Here is a 17,040-nt window from a genome sequence, read left to right as displayed (position 1 = left end):
CACACATACACACATAAGGGCTATACGTTCACACCACATATCCCCCTGCACGCAAACACACACACTTCAGTGCTGTTTGACATTTACCTCTAACCAATCGGCAGGCAAAAGGCACAAGGGCATTTTTAAAGCTCAGACAGGTGCTTATAAGTGCCGCCCTTACACGTGCTCTCCCCTAGTCACTCACACCAGTCTGGGGTTCCCTCACACTTATTCCCAGTGAAAGGAGAAGACAAGGGAGGAAGGGAAAGAATCTCTTTTTTATTGCCTGTCTTTTCATTAAATCCACTGGATTAGATAAACCAGCATATAAACTAGGTACACAAATACCTGCAGAGAACCCTGGAAACAGTCATTATGTTTGGTTATAGCCGTAATAATTTTACCTGGAATGGAACACTCAGAGAGCTGGAGGGGAACTACCCTGCGTTGTGCAAAGGTAGGCATAGTGTGTATGAGTGTGTATGTGTATGCATGTTATTTATGTAGAGTCTTGAGACCAAAGAGGAGAGAGAGAGAGAGAGAGCACTGTGGAGTTGATTTGGCAGCCTCTGAGAGGTTGGTATGAGTCACTAGTGGGACTCTAGTGGGCTAGTACACATCAGGGCCAAGCAGGTCTTTGACACAGCCAGAACCACTTCAGCATGCACATTGAGTTTCAGTTAGGGTTAGGGTTACATTGTATCATATCCTATAGTTTGATTTTAAAAAAGGGTTTTTGCAGTTTGGGAATAACAACCAAATGATCTGACTGTGGTAATCCAGGTATCTTCACGATCAGAATCATCGTCATTGTACTTAATAGCTAGGCTGTCAAATTAATGCAGTTAGTAACAGAATGCAATGAATCACAAACAGTTATGAAAAGCAGCTTTTCCCCGCTTTCTCATAGAGAGCTTGCCTGCACACCAGGGCTAATATATGCAGTGCTAGTCAAACAGCACAGCTATCTCTGCTATGTGGCTCTGTCATGTCCTGAATGTGAGTGTGCATTCTGTGTTCAGCTTTCCAGAGTGATGGGATGTCAGATCAGAGGCATAGCAGAGAGGAGTAATGTGGCAACCAATAGTCTAATGAGACTGAAGGGACATTTCAAACTTGATTATGCAAAAGGAAAACTAGAACAACTGTCAGTGATAGACTATGAATGTCAAAATTCTGACTTAGATTTATAGTGCAGTAGTTAGAGTTAGTCAGAGTTTGAAGTTTGGGCTGTCGATACTGTCTGGCACCTGCCTTAGGCCAATCTGTGTAAATTTGCACACCCACCAAACTCATGTGAAATCGTATGGCTTTCCAGTGATATCTCAAACACCTGTTAGGTGCCTTGCCAAACAATTATACTTAAAAGAGACTTTTAATTAGCTTTGAGCCATTTTCTTTAGTGGAGCTTTCTGCTCTAAGTTATTTTATCCAAGAGCTTTATACCAATGCAGTGTTTTTTTTAACTATGAGGTGTTCTATCACCTGACAGTTGACAGTTGATAAAGACAACATGGCCATGTGAGAGGACTGTAAACTTGCATACTCACAACTGCAGGACAATATCCGGCACCTGGAGACAGAAACTGGGAAAAGGAGAGTAGGGTCAGTGGTTTTATAATTGCTGCCTTTACCCAGACAAAGCATATTTCTTATATTTCGTTGCCTAGGCTTCTCTAGGCTCTGCCCCGCTGGTCTGATCTCCCTTCTCGCAAATGTGACAAGCCTGATCTTCAATCTTTATCAATCAATCTTTATTTGTATAGCGCCAAATCACAACAAAGGTAATCTCAAGGCACTTTACATATAGAGCAGGTCTAGACCGTACTCTTTAAGTTTAATTTAAAGAGACCCAACATTCCCACATGAGCAAGCACTTGGCGATAGTGGCAAGAAAAAACTCCCTTTTAATGAGAAGAAACCTCAAGCAGAACCGGGCTCTAACTGGGGGGCCATTTAACTTGACCGGTTGGGGTTGAGGGAAAGAGAGAGAAAGGGAGAAGAAGGAGAAAGGAGGAATAAAGAGAAGTGGGAGAGAGGAGAGAGAGAGGCACAGTGACAAACAATTAACACTGAAAATAATAATGACTGCATTCATGGGCTCTGGACATCTGTCGCCACCCTTCCATGGCTAGCATCAAGTAGTTCTGGTACCAATACTGTGGAGTGTAAACTGTCTTCTGAACATTCACAGAGGTGATGGTATTGAACACCACCCCTGCTGTAGGAACCATGGACCTGAATGTAACTCATAACTGGCGGCTATCTCAGCCTAACCAGATGCTGCATGGGTTTGGTCCCTTTGTCAGTTCCACATCTAATTGGACCTTCTGCTAGCCTCAGCCATCCTAGACTTAGGTGGTTTGTGGTGGAAAGAGACATTCAGAGGGAGCTGGACCAAAATATTGCGTATATCTCTCAAATTGCTACACAATTCTGTCCAATGAGGTTCCGGTCCACCTGGTACCAGTTGTTTTAAACTTTGACAAATGTTTGATCTCTGGGGATTTTCATTTTCATTTTCATTTGGACTTTCTAATGCCAGTACCACTAAACTCCTTGAAACTATGGACTCTTTTAACTTTGTACAGCCTCTTGCCAGCCCAACTCACAACCTTGGTCATGCCCTGGACATGGCTCTGACCATTGCTACTTGTATGATTTGGGTGTCTCAAACCATCAGTGTATCAGGTTTTCAACCTTGTTTCACACTGCTACCAATCCACAGTTATCTGCTTGTTATTCCTGCTCTATAAATCCATCTACTGCCAGTCATTTGTCAGATGACTACATACCCTCCTCTCTATTCAGCAAGGCTCAACCCATTCAGCTGAACATAGGCCAGTTGATAACCAAGTTTAATTCAGTCTACGGAGATAACTTGGGCTCTGTTGCCCCTCTTAAAGTCATAACTGAGAGCCAAAACACAGGCCTTGCTAAACATTGAGACCCTGCTGTTAGGCGATTATGTGGAAAGGCATGTAGATGGAAAAAGAGGCTCCAGTTTCATTTGACATATTGAAAGGTTGTCTGGCAAATTATCAGCAAACTGTCAAAGCTGCGAGAGCAAAATATTTTCTCACCATATCTCAAAAAATTCTGACAGTCCCAGAATTTGGTTCCACACAATTCAATCCTCAACCATGTCCTGTGCCAAGCAATGAATGTATCACATACACTGTAATATTACACTTACGATCCCTCTCTGGTGTCTGCTTGTACTGTCATCCTTTATGACTTTCAGCCTGATATGATATAATCTGTCATATGAAGTCCACCACCGGCCCCCTACATGCTTACATCCTTTTTAAAGGAAATATTGGGGCCCCACAATTTGAATTATAATAAACAGCAGTCTTACAAATGGAATGGTCCCATCATGCTTTAAACATGCAATAGTCAAACTCTGAGCTAAATATTCAGAGCTAAATAATTTCCATCCTATCTCCAAGCTCCCATTCTAGTCCTGGAGAAAAAGCTCAGCACAACTCAGAATCTGCTCTTCTCAAAGTCTCTACTCAGATGACCTACTGCTGCCTTTAGGGAAATGTGCCATTTTAATTTTTTTAGACCTATATACAGCGTTTGTTACTGTTGATTATCATTTTCTATTAAACTGCGTCAAGGACCAGGTTGGAAACCTACCTAACAGATAGTACTTTTTCAGCTAAGATTGGGAGCTACTTCACTTTTTCTGCCCCCTTCACTTGTACAGTACCTAAATTCCAGGTAAAAACATCCACAGTATAACATATGGTTATGTGTTGATGGGGCTGAGGGGACGGGGTATTGGCCACTTAACTACTGTATCATGTCAGTTGCTATAAGCAGATCCTGTCTTATCTTCTTTTCCACTTTCTTTTCTGAAAAGAAGGTGGAAGGATCAGCTAAGATTGTCACTAAAATGAGAATAGCTGGTCCACCTTAACTAAGTCTGGGCCGAAGTTGTAGTCGTCTTCAGGGTTTACCCGAATTCGCTTCAGCTGAGTGTAAAGCAAGACACATGAACTTAGGCGTCGGTCTTGAGGAGTTGTAGCATGTGTTCACCTTCAAATTGCCGAAACTGTACACACACTGTATAGTTCATAGTGATACTGGTAACTTCATACTCTTTGCTCCGGTCACCGCAGCCTCACGGTCACACACATGTTCTCTCTCTCTTTCTCACTCTCTCTTTTGACCGCACACTAGCTATATACTGAGCTATTATTTAAAGGAGCTACGTACGGTGGCCGACCGGGGCCAACCGCTTCATTTGGGGGAGAACAGGTGCAATACAGAAACGATGTAAACTCCAAACCACAAACAAAAGTCAAAACAAATACAACTACAAAATTGCGCCGCAAATAAAAACACGCTGCAAGAAACAAAAACAAATGCATAAACGTCAAACGCGCTGCAAATATGGAAATGATGCAAAGCCAGAAACGATGCAAATCAAGAAAACACCTGCATTAAGAGAAACGCTGCATAACCACTCACTACAACAGAAGTGCCCCAAACCTCGGGGGGCGCTCTAGGTTGTCTTGTCCCACAGCTCTGGGAACATAAAGCTGTGGGAACATAGGGCATACTTTTGAAAAAAGGTAAAAGTCTAAGTAATGTGGGATCATAGGGCTGTGGGAACATAGAGCTGACCCCGCAAGAAAAATAGGTGCTGGACACGTTATTTTAACTTTTTACTTTCCTTTCTTGTCTCTGCTCCGATATGTTGATTTAAATGCCTAATTTACATGGAAACTTATGTGCACTTTATTTGTTTTAGTTTTTTTGTTTGTTGACTGTTTTTGTGAGGTGACATTCAATTTCCCCTCCAAAGGATTAATAACGTACTTATCTTATCTTATCTTATCTTATCTTGTCTTGTCTTGTCTTGTCTTGTCTTGTCTTGTCTTGTCTTGTCTTATCTCATGTTCATGGTAATGTGAATGAAACTCGGAAACAATGTCAGCTCCACTTCTTACATTGTATTTTGTTCCTTGTTCATTGCCAACAACTACTCATGACAGTAAAGGTTATTTTAACAACTTTAAAAACAAAGTTAACAGTGGCTTCTCTATCTGAGGTATTTTTTCGTGTCTTGAGGACATGATGTTTAAGAGGCTAGCTACTATGTTTGGGAAGAAGTTGTTTATGTTCACAGCTACTGAATGAGCAGTTCATTATCACATAGATAGTAAATGGGGAAAAGTAAACGTTTGTTACACAGATTTCTGCTCCTAAAACATTCTTCAGCTGCTTTGGAATGTAAAGCGGTTTGACCCTAACCTCAGCAGTAACTAACATGCACACGTGTTCCTCACACACTACGTTACTATGGCAATGTCACGGAGATGTTACACAAGAGTGTGTGCGAAGACACTAAGGGAAGTTTGTATATGAGGACCATGAGTATGTGTGTTGGTGTACCACAGGTGGACATTATAACTCATGATCTTTTACCTTATACACATACATCATCATCATCATCATACGTCATCCCGCTGTCATCACTGACTGGCTGTCTGCTTGTGCCCCAAAGTAGACTTTTCATCAGTTCTATCAGTTCTTTTATCAAGGCACTGGGCTTAATGGGATGTTTAATTGGAATACATTTTTAGAAGCACATTGTGATAACACATCGTAAATCAAATTATACAGTAAGTGATTTGTATTAATATGTAAAGGAGAGGGCTATTATTCCCTCAGCAGTACTTTGAGGTGCAGCCTGCAAACAGACTAAGCCTTTCCTAAATGTACCTGCTACCTACACTGCATACTGATAAAGTTAAACTATTAAAAATGCCCATTGCAGCAGTTCAGTTGTTAAAAAGGCAGCAACATGTTATGTGGCCCTGAAATTAGCAACAACCTGAACAGACTCACTTAAGGTGGACTGACAATAAGGTGGACCAGCTATTCTCATTTTAGCAAGAATCTCAACTGCTCCTCTTGAGTTTTGCTCGTGTTTCATGCCACGTGTCTTTCTCTGTCTCATGTCTATTTGTTAACCTAAATGAATTGAAACCAGTGGTGAGCTCACACCAAAACTTTTAGACTTTGCACTTGTAGAAAATTCAAGAGAAGCCATATTAAAAAATATATAGAGGGAGACTGATTTGCATTTACGATAATAGTCATGAATACTTTTGTATTGACCATTCATGGGTGAATATGGGCATGTAGAAGGCTGGATATGAAGTTGACTCACATGCATACATCTGGAAAAATCTGTGCATTCATGCATATGCATGGTTTTGACTTTTGTGTGCACGTACACTTTTAGTATGGATCCTACACACTGTTTCATAAATGAGACCCATGGTTTTGGCTTGAAACCTTATCTCTGGTACTAAAGTCGGGCGTCCTGTTCGACCAACATCCATCCTGATCACCTTCCTCCAGCAAGGACAATATATAAATGTAGCACCTCATTCATTCAAAAAGGAAATAAATGGAAAGTAATGACACTTTCCACCATCCTTTGAGCACCATGAACTTCACCTCTTACATTCCTCTGCTAGTAGGACAGAAAATGATCATATCAAGATACTATCAACTGTATTAATTCATATTTCTGAAAGATTAAAAATAATTCATTAGTTTCATGCTGATACAATATATGCAGGGTGGCATCTTGGGGCTATGATAAAGGTCTACTGTACAATAATAATAAGAGAGTAAGATAAAATTAAATAACTGTAAAGTATTAAAGTTAAAGGTCAAATAGTCATACATGTATATAATAAATGTATTAAAATGCTTCATCATTAGACAATATAAACACAATGCAAACTACAGTGGAACCCAGCTGCTGTGTGAGCGTTGCTTTGCTTGCAGTGTAATATTAGCAGAGTTAAAGATGGAGAGCCCAGAGATGCATCACTGTCACAGCCTGTTGTCTGGAGACATCAGTGAAATAGATGAACTAAACAGCTGAAGTAACACACTAGGTCTTCCCTCATTATTGAGGAAATGGAAATGTGAGTGTGTGTGTGTGCAGTATATGTGTATGTTGAGCCATGGGGAATCCTGTCCGGGACAGAAGTGTGTGTATGATATCGTCTGTGGATTAGCATTCCATCCATGATGGGAATGATGTGGCCTATTTAGTAGTTCCATGTGGCTGAAAGTGTGTGTTTGATGCCATATTGGGTTTGTGTGTATGACCTTGTGGGTTCACTGTAAAGTTCATGGGTGCTGGAAAGCTGGAAAAGCCATGAGCTCACTGGCTGAAAGTTTGGATTAGGGTGGGTATTCTCCATCAGTGTGTCCTTCAACTAGACCCAGACCATCTCTACTGCTCTCTGTCTCACACACACACACACACACACACACACACTCGTTGTCCCAGGTCACTTTTGGGGACATTAAACAGGCCCACTACTTGCGCAACCCGCAACCCTAATCTGTTTTTTCCCAATTTGGGGACACGCCTTTTGTTTCCAATTGGACAAGCTGTACCCTAATTGGAGACTGGTCTTTAGTCTGAAATCTGTTCCGGAAGGTATCCAGTGACACACAAAGACAGTTGTGTTTCTGTCACTTTATAGGACATAATAGTGACTTACTTTAATTTCCAGGAGAATTACCCGACCCCTTACTTATAAACCTCTTAAAAGTATTCAACCTAAAATTAATGATTTACATTATGGCAACTAGCTTTCTGTCCACAAAAGAGAGATGTATCCCCACATGAGAATGTTTAAACAGATTTATGTCCCCATAACCAGAGGAATACCTGGCACGCACACACACACACACACACACACACACACACACACACACACACACACACACACAAAGATTGTGAAAGGTGAAAGATCATCCTGGCAAACCTTTTTATTTTTCCTGCACCTGTTCTTGGGTCATAAACACAGGAGAGAAAATAATTTAGATCAGATTTAGAAACTGGATCTCCAGAAAAAAACCCCAAAAACAACCTCACCTGTCTTTCAGGGCTTCCGTAATGTGTTGCTTCATTCTAAATGAATATTTGGCCTAAAAGTTATGCTCATTTGACACATAATACTAGGGATCAGTATAGTTGACAAAATAATCTCCACTAAAGGTCCACTTACTAGTTTTATTGCGCTTTTAACTGCATCTCATAATCTGCCATTAGTGAATGGTGCTGGCTCAGGTGTCACTGTGTGACAGGGTAACAGGTGGTGATATATGGGTGGGGATGGTAAGTCCTGTCTCTGTTAAAAGATGGCCTTTGGTGTCGGATGTGAATGTCCTCCTTGATCTTTCTCTTGATGACCCTTGGCCTCTTCACAATGGATGCTGTGGACAGTTTTGGTCTAAGGCAGTAACACAATATACACAAAATAAACACAACTTTTGTTTGATCCCAGAAAACTTCACAGAACATGTTTAGTATTCCACAAATAGACATTTCCATTCATATCCAAAGCTATATGAACATACCATGTATCCGAGTTTCATGGTCAGTAGTCAAGATTTACTCAAAAGACTTGAAGACTATGAATGCTCAAATGGAGAAAAATAAATGAAATGAATGAATGAATTCGCCAGCAGTAGCAGGGAAGAAGTAGAGAGCAGGTCTATATCCTCCATGTGACCAGACTCCATACTTCACCAATATTACTGTAAATGATACAAGTTCATATTATAGGCTTCACACTTGGAAAACAGCTTCTGCTGTGTAATTTCAGTATTAAGAGGAAGAGTGACAGAAGGAGAAAGAGAGAGAGGTCTCTCGCTCTCTCTTTCCCTGTCAGAGAGGTGTGAAAGGACAAGAGGAGGTGAAGAAGAGGGTGAGAGGTTCACATGAACCTGATACCACCAACTGAGTATAGAACATTTGGGTCATGGAAACTTGTTTCATACACACTGGTACATGCAGTACAAACATAAATACATCTACACACTCATTAAGCAGTCAGTATGTGGCAGAGAGCTCCCTGTTATCACCTCTAATGAGAAGAAATGACTTGAACTAGACATGCTCCTCAAATACATACCCAATAACAACAATTTCTTCCAGTGAATAATAATAAGTTATATTATAAGTTTTCAGTTTTTTACCAACACCAAAAAGCAAAAACAGCAGAAAGCAAAACATGTGTACATCAACATATTTTTAAAAAGCATGTCATAATATTTCAGAATTAGCCAATGGCAGTAATGATGGATGAAACTGTCTAATTACTTGACTAATGTAGCACAAAACATAGGTATTCAAACAGACCCATCAGGTTGAGGATGTCAAGACCAACAAAAGGATATCGACAATGGATCAGACACAGATTGAGTTTCCTGCTACATCAATACATGAGGACATGAGGAACACATGAGGAAGCAGCAGGATCAGCACCTTGGAAAGTGTCGTGAAGCACAGTCCTGACAACTTTGAATGTTGATTTTCTTACATGATTAAAATGAATCAATCACGTTATGCCCAAAAACACATGATAAATTAAGAGCCTAAGAGCCATGTGCTGGATGCTGCAACTGTTTTTTCCACCTTCAAACTAGCAGAAGTGAATTTGAACATGCCCTAAATGCACTTGCATAATGCACTTCAGACTGTGAGCATATATGGTTAAAATATGGCCCTTGACCGTGCAAGCTGTAGGTAAGACAGATAGAAAGAGTAAAGTTTATAGCTTCCAGGAGAGATGGAAATTGCAATATTTTTCACTGAAAACTGAAACAATTGTGTTTGCTTAGTCTGCCAAGAGACTGTGGCTGTATATAAAGAATTCAATGTACAGAGACAGTACAAGAAAAAAAAAAAGGTTAATGCACTTGACAAGTTATCAGGGAGCAACCACGCTGAAAAAGTGAAGCAACCTGACGCTTTCTTGACCTCACATTAGCAGTTCTTCACACATGCTCATGAGTCATATGAAAATGCAACCAAAGTACAGTAAGTTACAAAATGGCCATGCTAATCACTAAATATGGCAAACCTTTTACAGAGGGTGAGTTTTAGACTGTGTCATGAAAATGGTGGAAAATATTTGCCCCAAGAAAAAGCAAGAATTTGCTAATGTTTGCTTGGCTCTTATTGTAGCACGGAGAACTGAAGCATATCATCAGATATTAAGAGACAACTGGGGGACAAGAGTGGATTTTGAATTTTTGTTTTGTTTTGTTTGTTGTTGTTTCTGTGATTAAAGCACAGATGCATCTGACACTGTTCAGTTACTTTTTTTTTTTTTTTTTAAGGAGTTGACGATGACATGACTTTAACAGAAGAGCTGTTTGACCTACTAAGTCTTAAAAGCCAAACAAGAGGAAGGGATATATTAGTTTCACTGTGTTCAGCTGTGGATGATATGAAACTACCATGGAGTAGAGTTAGTGGCATTGTTACCGATGGCACGCCTGCCATCACTGGTGAATGAAGTTGGTTATCCACACTGATCTGTAACAAAGCCAGCAAAGAGGGAGGCAACGCTATTAAACTTCATTGTATAATTCACCAACAGGTGAAACATCTCAGATGGTGAAGTCAATTAATTTCAGTCACTCCACAGGCCTGTACTATTGGTAGTTTCTGCAGTTTCTGCTCGACATCCAGGCTGAAAACAGAAATATACTGTATCACAACTATGTGAGGTGGCCCAGTCAGAGGTTCGCACTGCAGTGATTTTTCTCTCTCAGGGGGGAAATTGGACACATTTTGGCTAAAAAGGGACAATCAATGCAAGAACTGTCATGTATGGATCGCAGATTTGGACTTTTTGGTTGAGTTTGAGTTTGAGTTTATTTCGATCAGCAAAAAATAAATAGAACCACAAAAAAAAACCAGTAACACATCCCTTTAACAACAGGGCTGCATGGCTGATCGAAAGGGTCAGGGCGGTAGCTACAAGCTTATAGATGCCCTAACCTTTAAACCATACATGTACATATATGTATATACAGTACCTATACATAAACAAACAAACAAGCATACATGCCATCTACACACATATACACACACCTACATGTACATACTCAGCAAATATCAAGCAAAATAGACATTTAACATTAGTCCCATAAATCATTCCTACCTACATTTAACATTAGTCCCATAAATCATTCCCAACCTTCAAGACTGTATCTTTCCAAAATGACATTTTTTAACTTATTTTTAAATAGCACCAGATTTTCAGAGTAGTGTGAACGATTGGTTGTTTAAAATTCCATCTCCCTCTTAGATCGTATCTCCCTTCTCTATCACTAAAGTTTTTTTGTATATGGCCAGGAAGTCATTTATGATGTGCTTTATTCAGAATTTGTGCGGTTTTGAACTCTACTAGATCCCAAAATGTCAGTGTCTGTGATTTTATGAACATTGCATTGGTGTGATCATAATAACCTGCTTTGTTCACTATTCTTATTGCTCTCTTTTGCATATTGTATATTGGCTGTAGGTTGCTTCTGTAGGTGTTTCCCCATACTTCAACACAATAAGTCAGATATGGTAACACAAGTGTACAATACAGTGTTTGTAATGATTTATTATTTAATATATACCTTGTTTAGCAGAGAATCCCTACCGAGCGCATTCATTTAGACCTAATATATTTGATATGTGGTTTCCAGCTAAAGTTATGGTTGATTTTTACTCCTAAACATGTGCTCTCATTTACTCTTTCCAGTTTAACACTATCAATCATTAATTCAATCAAAGTTTTCAGTTGTTTATTCGTATTCCCAAACACCATGAATTAGTTTTTTTTATATTTAATGATCATTTATTTGCATCGAACCACAACTTTAGCTTCCCCAATTCTGCTGCGGCAGTCTCTAACAGCTGCTGAAGATTCTCACCTATACAAAAAATATTTGTATCATCAGCAAACATTACATATTTAAATATTTTGGAAACATTGCATATATCATTTATGTACAATATGAACAGTTTCGGTCCCAAAATCGACCCCTGTGGTACCCCACAAGTGATACTTAAAAGAGACGATTTTGTATCCTGCACCTGCACAAACTGTTTTCTGTTTTCAATGTAACTTCTTAACCACTGTAGCCCTACCCCTCTGATCCCATACCATTCCAGTTTTTGTATTAGGATATCATGATTAATTGTGTCGAACGCTTTTTTCAAATCGATAAAAACACCTACCGCATAATTCTTATTGTCAATTGAGCTCGTTAACTCTTCCAATAACTTCATTAAGGCCATGGAAGTTGATCTGTTCGATCTGAAGCCGTACTGATCATCTATAAGCAGCCCATGTTTTTCAATGAAGTTGTCCAACCTTGCGACAAAAAGTTTCTCCAGAATTTTAGAAAACTGGGAGAGCAGAGAAACTGGCCTATAGTTAAAAATAGTAAAAATGTTTTTCTCTCCTGCTTTATATAGTGGTATCACTTTTTGGTAGCAGTTTTCATATTACAGGGAAAGCCACCCAGGTTGATTGACAAATTGCAGATGTAAGTTAAGGGATCTGCAATAGTGTCTATTGTTAACTTTATCAGAGTCATATCTAAACCGTTCCAGTCCAAAGATGTTTTGTTCTTAAAATTGTGAACAACATTAATCATTTCATTTTTATCTGTCTCTCTCAGAAAGATTGTGGCTGGATTGAATTTTTCAGCACCTCCCCCTTGATGAGGATTTATTTCCTTTGCCAGTTGGGGGCCCACATTCACAAAGAAATAGTTAAAGCCATCTACCAGATCATTTTTATCAATGATTAATTTACCATTTTCTATAAAGTGATCAGGGAATTTGAAACTGGGTTTATTATTTCTAATCATTGAATTTAATATATTCCATGTGCCCCTGGTATTGTCTTTATTATTTTCCAACACTTTATTATAATAATCCCTCCTACATTTCCTGAGAATCTTTTATATTTAATTTCTTTTTCTCTCGTTCTATGTTTTATGAATTCCTTGTATAGGGTGTTCTTTTTTTACATGCATTCATCAATCCCTTTGTGATCCAAGGTTTATCAGAAGTTTTAGGTGTGTCCTTGCTTTGTTGCAATGGACAGCACCTATCGTATATGGATAAAAAGATGTTCAAAAAAGAGTCAACATCCATTGCTTCATATACGTTTCTCCAATCCTGTCTAAGCTGTTCAGATCTCTGTCTTGTTGCATTTTCTTTCTTAATCAGTTTATGTTTAATGTCAAAAATAACAAACACTAGCAGATGGTCACTGATATCGTTTATAAGTAATCCACTGATCATATTGTCCTCCAGGTTATTAATAAATACATTGTCTATAATTGTGGCTGAATTGGATGCTATTCTACTTGGTTTGGTGATTATCGGATGAAGTCCCATACTATACATTGCAGCAATAAATCCATCGGTCGATGATACATTTTTCTGGTTTAATAGATCTATGTTGTAATCGCCACAGATAAAAGTGTGTTTCTGCTCAGTGTTAGCAAACATGCTTTCCATCACTTCCTTGAACTTTTCAACACTATAGCTGGGAGCTCTGTAAACACAGCTGACCATGATATTTTTCTTTTTCTCCATAATAATGGTTGACATAACAAAGCTTTTGAATGTGCTGAACTCTAGCCTTCAAGGGCAAGACGCATTGGTGAGCCAGCTATATGCACACATCAAGCCCTTTATAACCAAGCTGCAACTTTTCTTAAGACACATGTCACAACCGGAGCCCAGCACTGCACATTTCCCAGCGTTGCATGAGGTCATAACACGGTTTTACACAGGACAATATCGGTGTGCATCAACAAGGAGGTATGCAGCAGCCATCGCATCTCTTGCTGTGGAATTTAACAAAGTCGAAAAGGACATGTTCCATTTCTCTTCTCCCTTCTTCATGGACCCTTATTATGCTCTGCATCAGCTGCAGCTGGACCTTAATGAAATGCAGTGTGACAATGAGTGCTGCTGCCAACACCAGCTGTTAACTTTTACAAGAGTAACCACAGTAGTCAGACTGAGAGAGAGAGGTGGCAGATAAGAGGTAGCTATTTCACATGGCGTGCTCCAAGAAAAGGAAAGTGGAAAATGAAAATAGGTTTTTAAATCTAGAATGGACAGAAAGCTACATGTTCATCTTTCCAGAGGCCATGTTCAAGACTTATATGTCTTATATGTTCTCAGACCATTATTAAAAGCAGCAATGTTAATTGCCACAAAGGGCAATTTGGAAGAAGTGACCCTGCCTCTTTTTTGCTCCAAATGGTGTCAGAGAGTGTTCCTGAGTCTAAGGATAGGAGCTCTGTACATTTTGACCATGTTTGGCTCCACATACAGCTGTGAGGCAGCTTTCTCCACCATGAACATTATTAAAACTAAATATTGGTCCAGGCTCACCAATAAGCACCTTCATGTGTGTATGAGGATGGCTCTGACACCATTCTAGCTCAGATTTAAAATCCTGGCCGGACAAGCAAGAGCTCACTTCTCTCAGAGAAAGAGAAAACAAGTAAATGCAGTTAATGTGTTGAGATGTTTTGTTATAAAGTTATTAGATGTGAAATTACGTTTATGGTTTAAGTAAGGAAGTTAAAGTAAAAAGGAATTCTTTTTTTATTTTTCTAAAACTAAGCACTTTATTTAAGAAGCACAATCAAAAGCTTTCTGTAATGCACTTTATTTTAAAATGTATTCTTTATTTGATAAAAGGAAAGAAAATCTTTTGATTTATTTTATTATTGATTTGAATCCCAGACGTTGTGTGTAAATACTAATAAATGAATTCTACTGTATTTATTTGATAATCAGCTTGGGTTTATTTGTTACTAATATCCCTCATTTTGTTCAATCAATCAATCAATCAATCAATCAATCAATCAATCAATCAATCAATCAATCAATCAATCAATCAATCAATCAACCTTTATTTGTATAGCGCCAAATCACAACAAAGTTATCTCAAGGCACTTTACACATAGAGCAGCATTTAGCGACAATGGCAAGAAAAAACTCCCTTTTAACAGGAAGAAACCTCAGACAGAACCAGGCTCAAAGTGGGAGAACATCTGCCTCGACCGGTTGGGGTAGAGAGGAGAGAGAGGAAGAATAAGAGAGAGAGAGAAGCACATAGAAAATAAACATTGAAGCTAGAAGGTCCGGGACTGGAATCTGTCATCCGGACGTCTACAGGCCCAGATTACCTGTGAGACGAGAAAGCACAGACAACTCTGGGGAAGAAGTTTAAAATAGTTGTTGTTAATGGTAGATACAATTTAAATACAATTTAAAGTGGTCTACAATGTATACAGTGCTAGTGTTTGCTTCCAAACTAGAGCATGACAGGTTTGAGAAGTTTGTGGTACAGTTTAATAGAATCCTTGCTGTAACTATTACAGAGGTGTTGATCTAAATGTTGTGATCATTATGGAAGTAGTTTGAGTTGCTTTTGAATTGTACTGTTATACTGAAAAGTGTTTCAGATTTAGTCTTTGCTTTTATAAATTGTTATTTTTGATGTAAATTGGGTGCTGACTACATTGGATTTAGTGGTATGTTCCAAATAAACTGGCAACAGATTGTATGTATTCGTTTTCAACATGCCTTTATTATATCAGTGTCTGAAATCAGTACTCCTTCATTAACCCTCATTGGCTGAATTTGACCACTGTAGATAGTTTGTTCTGCAGCTGCCCGGCTGGTCTTGTCAAGGCCTTTTTATAGAGGCAGCCTTCTCAACACCACGGCACAAATATTTTCTGGAGCGCTTTATCCTGGAGGGATAGGGTTACACATGCACATGCACGTGCACACACTTAGACACAACAACACACATTCAACTATATATTTATGTCCTTGTGTCTAATAGTGTGACTGTGCAAATACATTATGAATGTATTGTATATGAACATGAAGGTTTTCTTCTTATAATGTGTGGTTGGATGTACTGTACATACTGAATATACACACATATACAGCCTTCCTGGCCTTGGTGGGTATTCGTGGTGAAGTTAAGTCAGGGGGAGTCTCTCTGTCGCTTCTCTCTCTCTTCTTACACACATCAGCAATGCTGTATGTGTGTGTCTGTGTTGCTGTGAGTGAGGAAACGAGGGAGACAGATGCTTTATATTTCGTGTGTGTGAGACAGTGTATGTGTGGCGGTGAAGACTCACCTCAGATTTCTTCTGTCTGCATCCCCTAATTAACAAGCTCCGTCCGTGTGCTGGGATCCCATCTTCTTTCTTTATTCCATTTGTCTGTCGGTCTGTTCAGCTGTTTGTTTACCTTCTTTCTGCTTGTGTATTTGTCTGACTGACTGATTGACTTACTGACCGTCGCAGAGCGAGGTCGACGAAGTATGACAGCCTCCCTGAACTCCTCCAGTGGCTTAGAGGTCCTCCTTTCCACTCTGCAGGTAGGGATCCACAGAGCAAACTGTGCATGTGTGTATGATCCTTTATGTGTGTTGGGGTTGCATGTGGTTCTTTGTATTGTACTTTTTTTATTGTTAAATATACCTCCGGTACCATGCTGCAAAACTAACCACTTGTCTGATCTTTGAAATTTTAAGATTTTTTTGCTTCTTTTTTTACTACTTATCTTCTTTTTGCAGTGACTGACACACTGCTACATATATTTTGAATAACTGCAACAATGACATTCACAACAAAGTTTTGTGACAAATGTAAATGTCATAAAAGTCCTAGCTATAACAGATTTAAAATATGCAGTTTGTGAGAATGTCACATGAGCCAGCATAAGCATCAAGTGATGGCATAGACACCAAAATCAGTCATGTATCCCCAGTACATTTTTGAATCTGTAGCTTCATGCTGATTTAGTACAATATGTTCACTGAAAGCTGACCTCTTGCATTATAAAGAATAGAATAGAATAGAATAGAATAGAATAGAAAGGCTTTAACGTAATGACCTGAGCACCTCGCTCAAGGTAAAATAAGAAGTTAATTTACTAGCATTCTCCATGTGGTCATTGTGAGAAAGAGCAAGTGAGGCATCCTGACATAGAACGTAGACATCTCATTCCTACAACCTACAACTCATTGTTGTTCTTTAAAGTCCATCTTTTCCTCCTTTGTTAAAGATTTAAATCTTTTTAACTCTGCTTTTTTAAGCTTAAGTATTGTAAAGCAAAGATTTCTTGCAGACCGACACAGAAACACAGAAAAAGGCTCT

The 17,040-nt window shown here is 39.1% G+C and overlaps 1 protein-coding gene across 1 annotated transcript in view; it reads left to right on the top strand.

The window, feature by feature from the left end:
• The first annotated feature begins 357 nt into the window (after nt 1-357).
• Nucleotides 358-17,040, top strand: part of LOC133982538 (cytosolic carboxypeptidase 4) — a 156,201-nt gene continuing 139,518 nt past the window's right edge. The window contains 2 exon segments of the mRNA XM_062421593.1: nt 358-439; nt 16,186-16,259. Coding sequence (XP_062277577.1) covers nt 358-439; nt 16,186-16,259 — 156 coding nt within the window.

The sequence above is a fragment of the Scomber scombrus genome, chromosome 6, assembly GCF_963691925.1.
Source record: "Scomber scombrus chromosome 6, fScoSco1.1, whole genome shotgun sequence".
Lineage (NCBI taxonomy): Eukaryota > Metazoa > Chordata > Actinopteri > Scombriformes > Scombridae > Scomber > Scomber scombrus.
The sequence above is the reverse complement of the archived record's forward strand: the minus strand, read 5'-3'. Positions and strand labels throughout refer to the sequence as shown.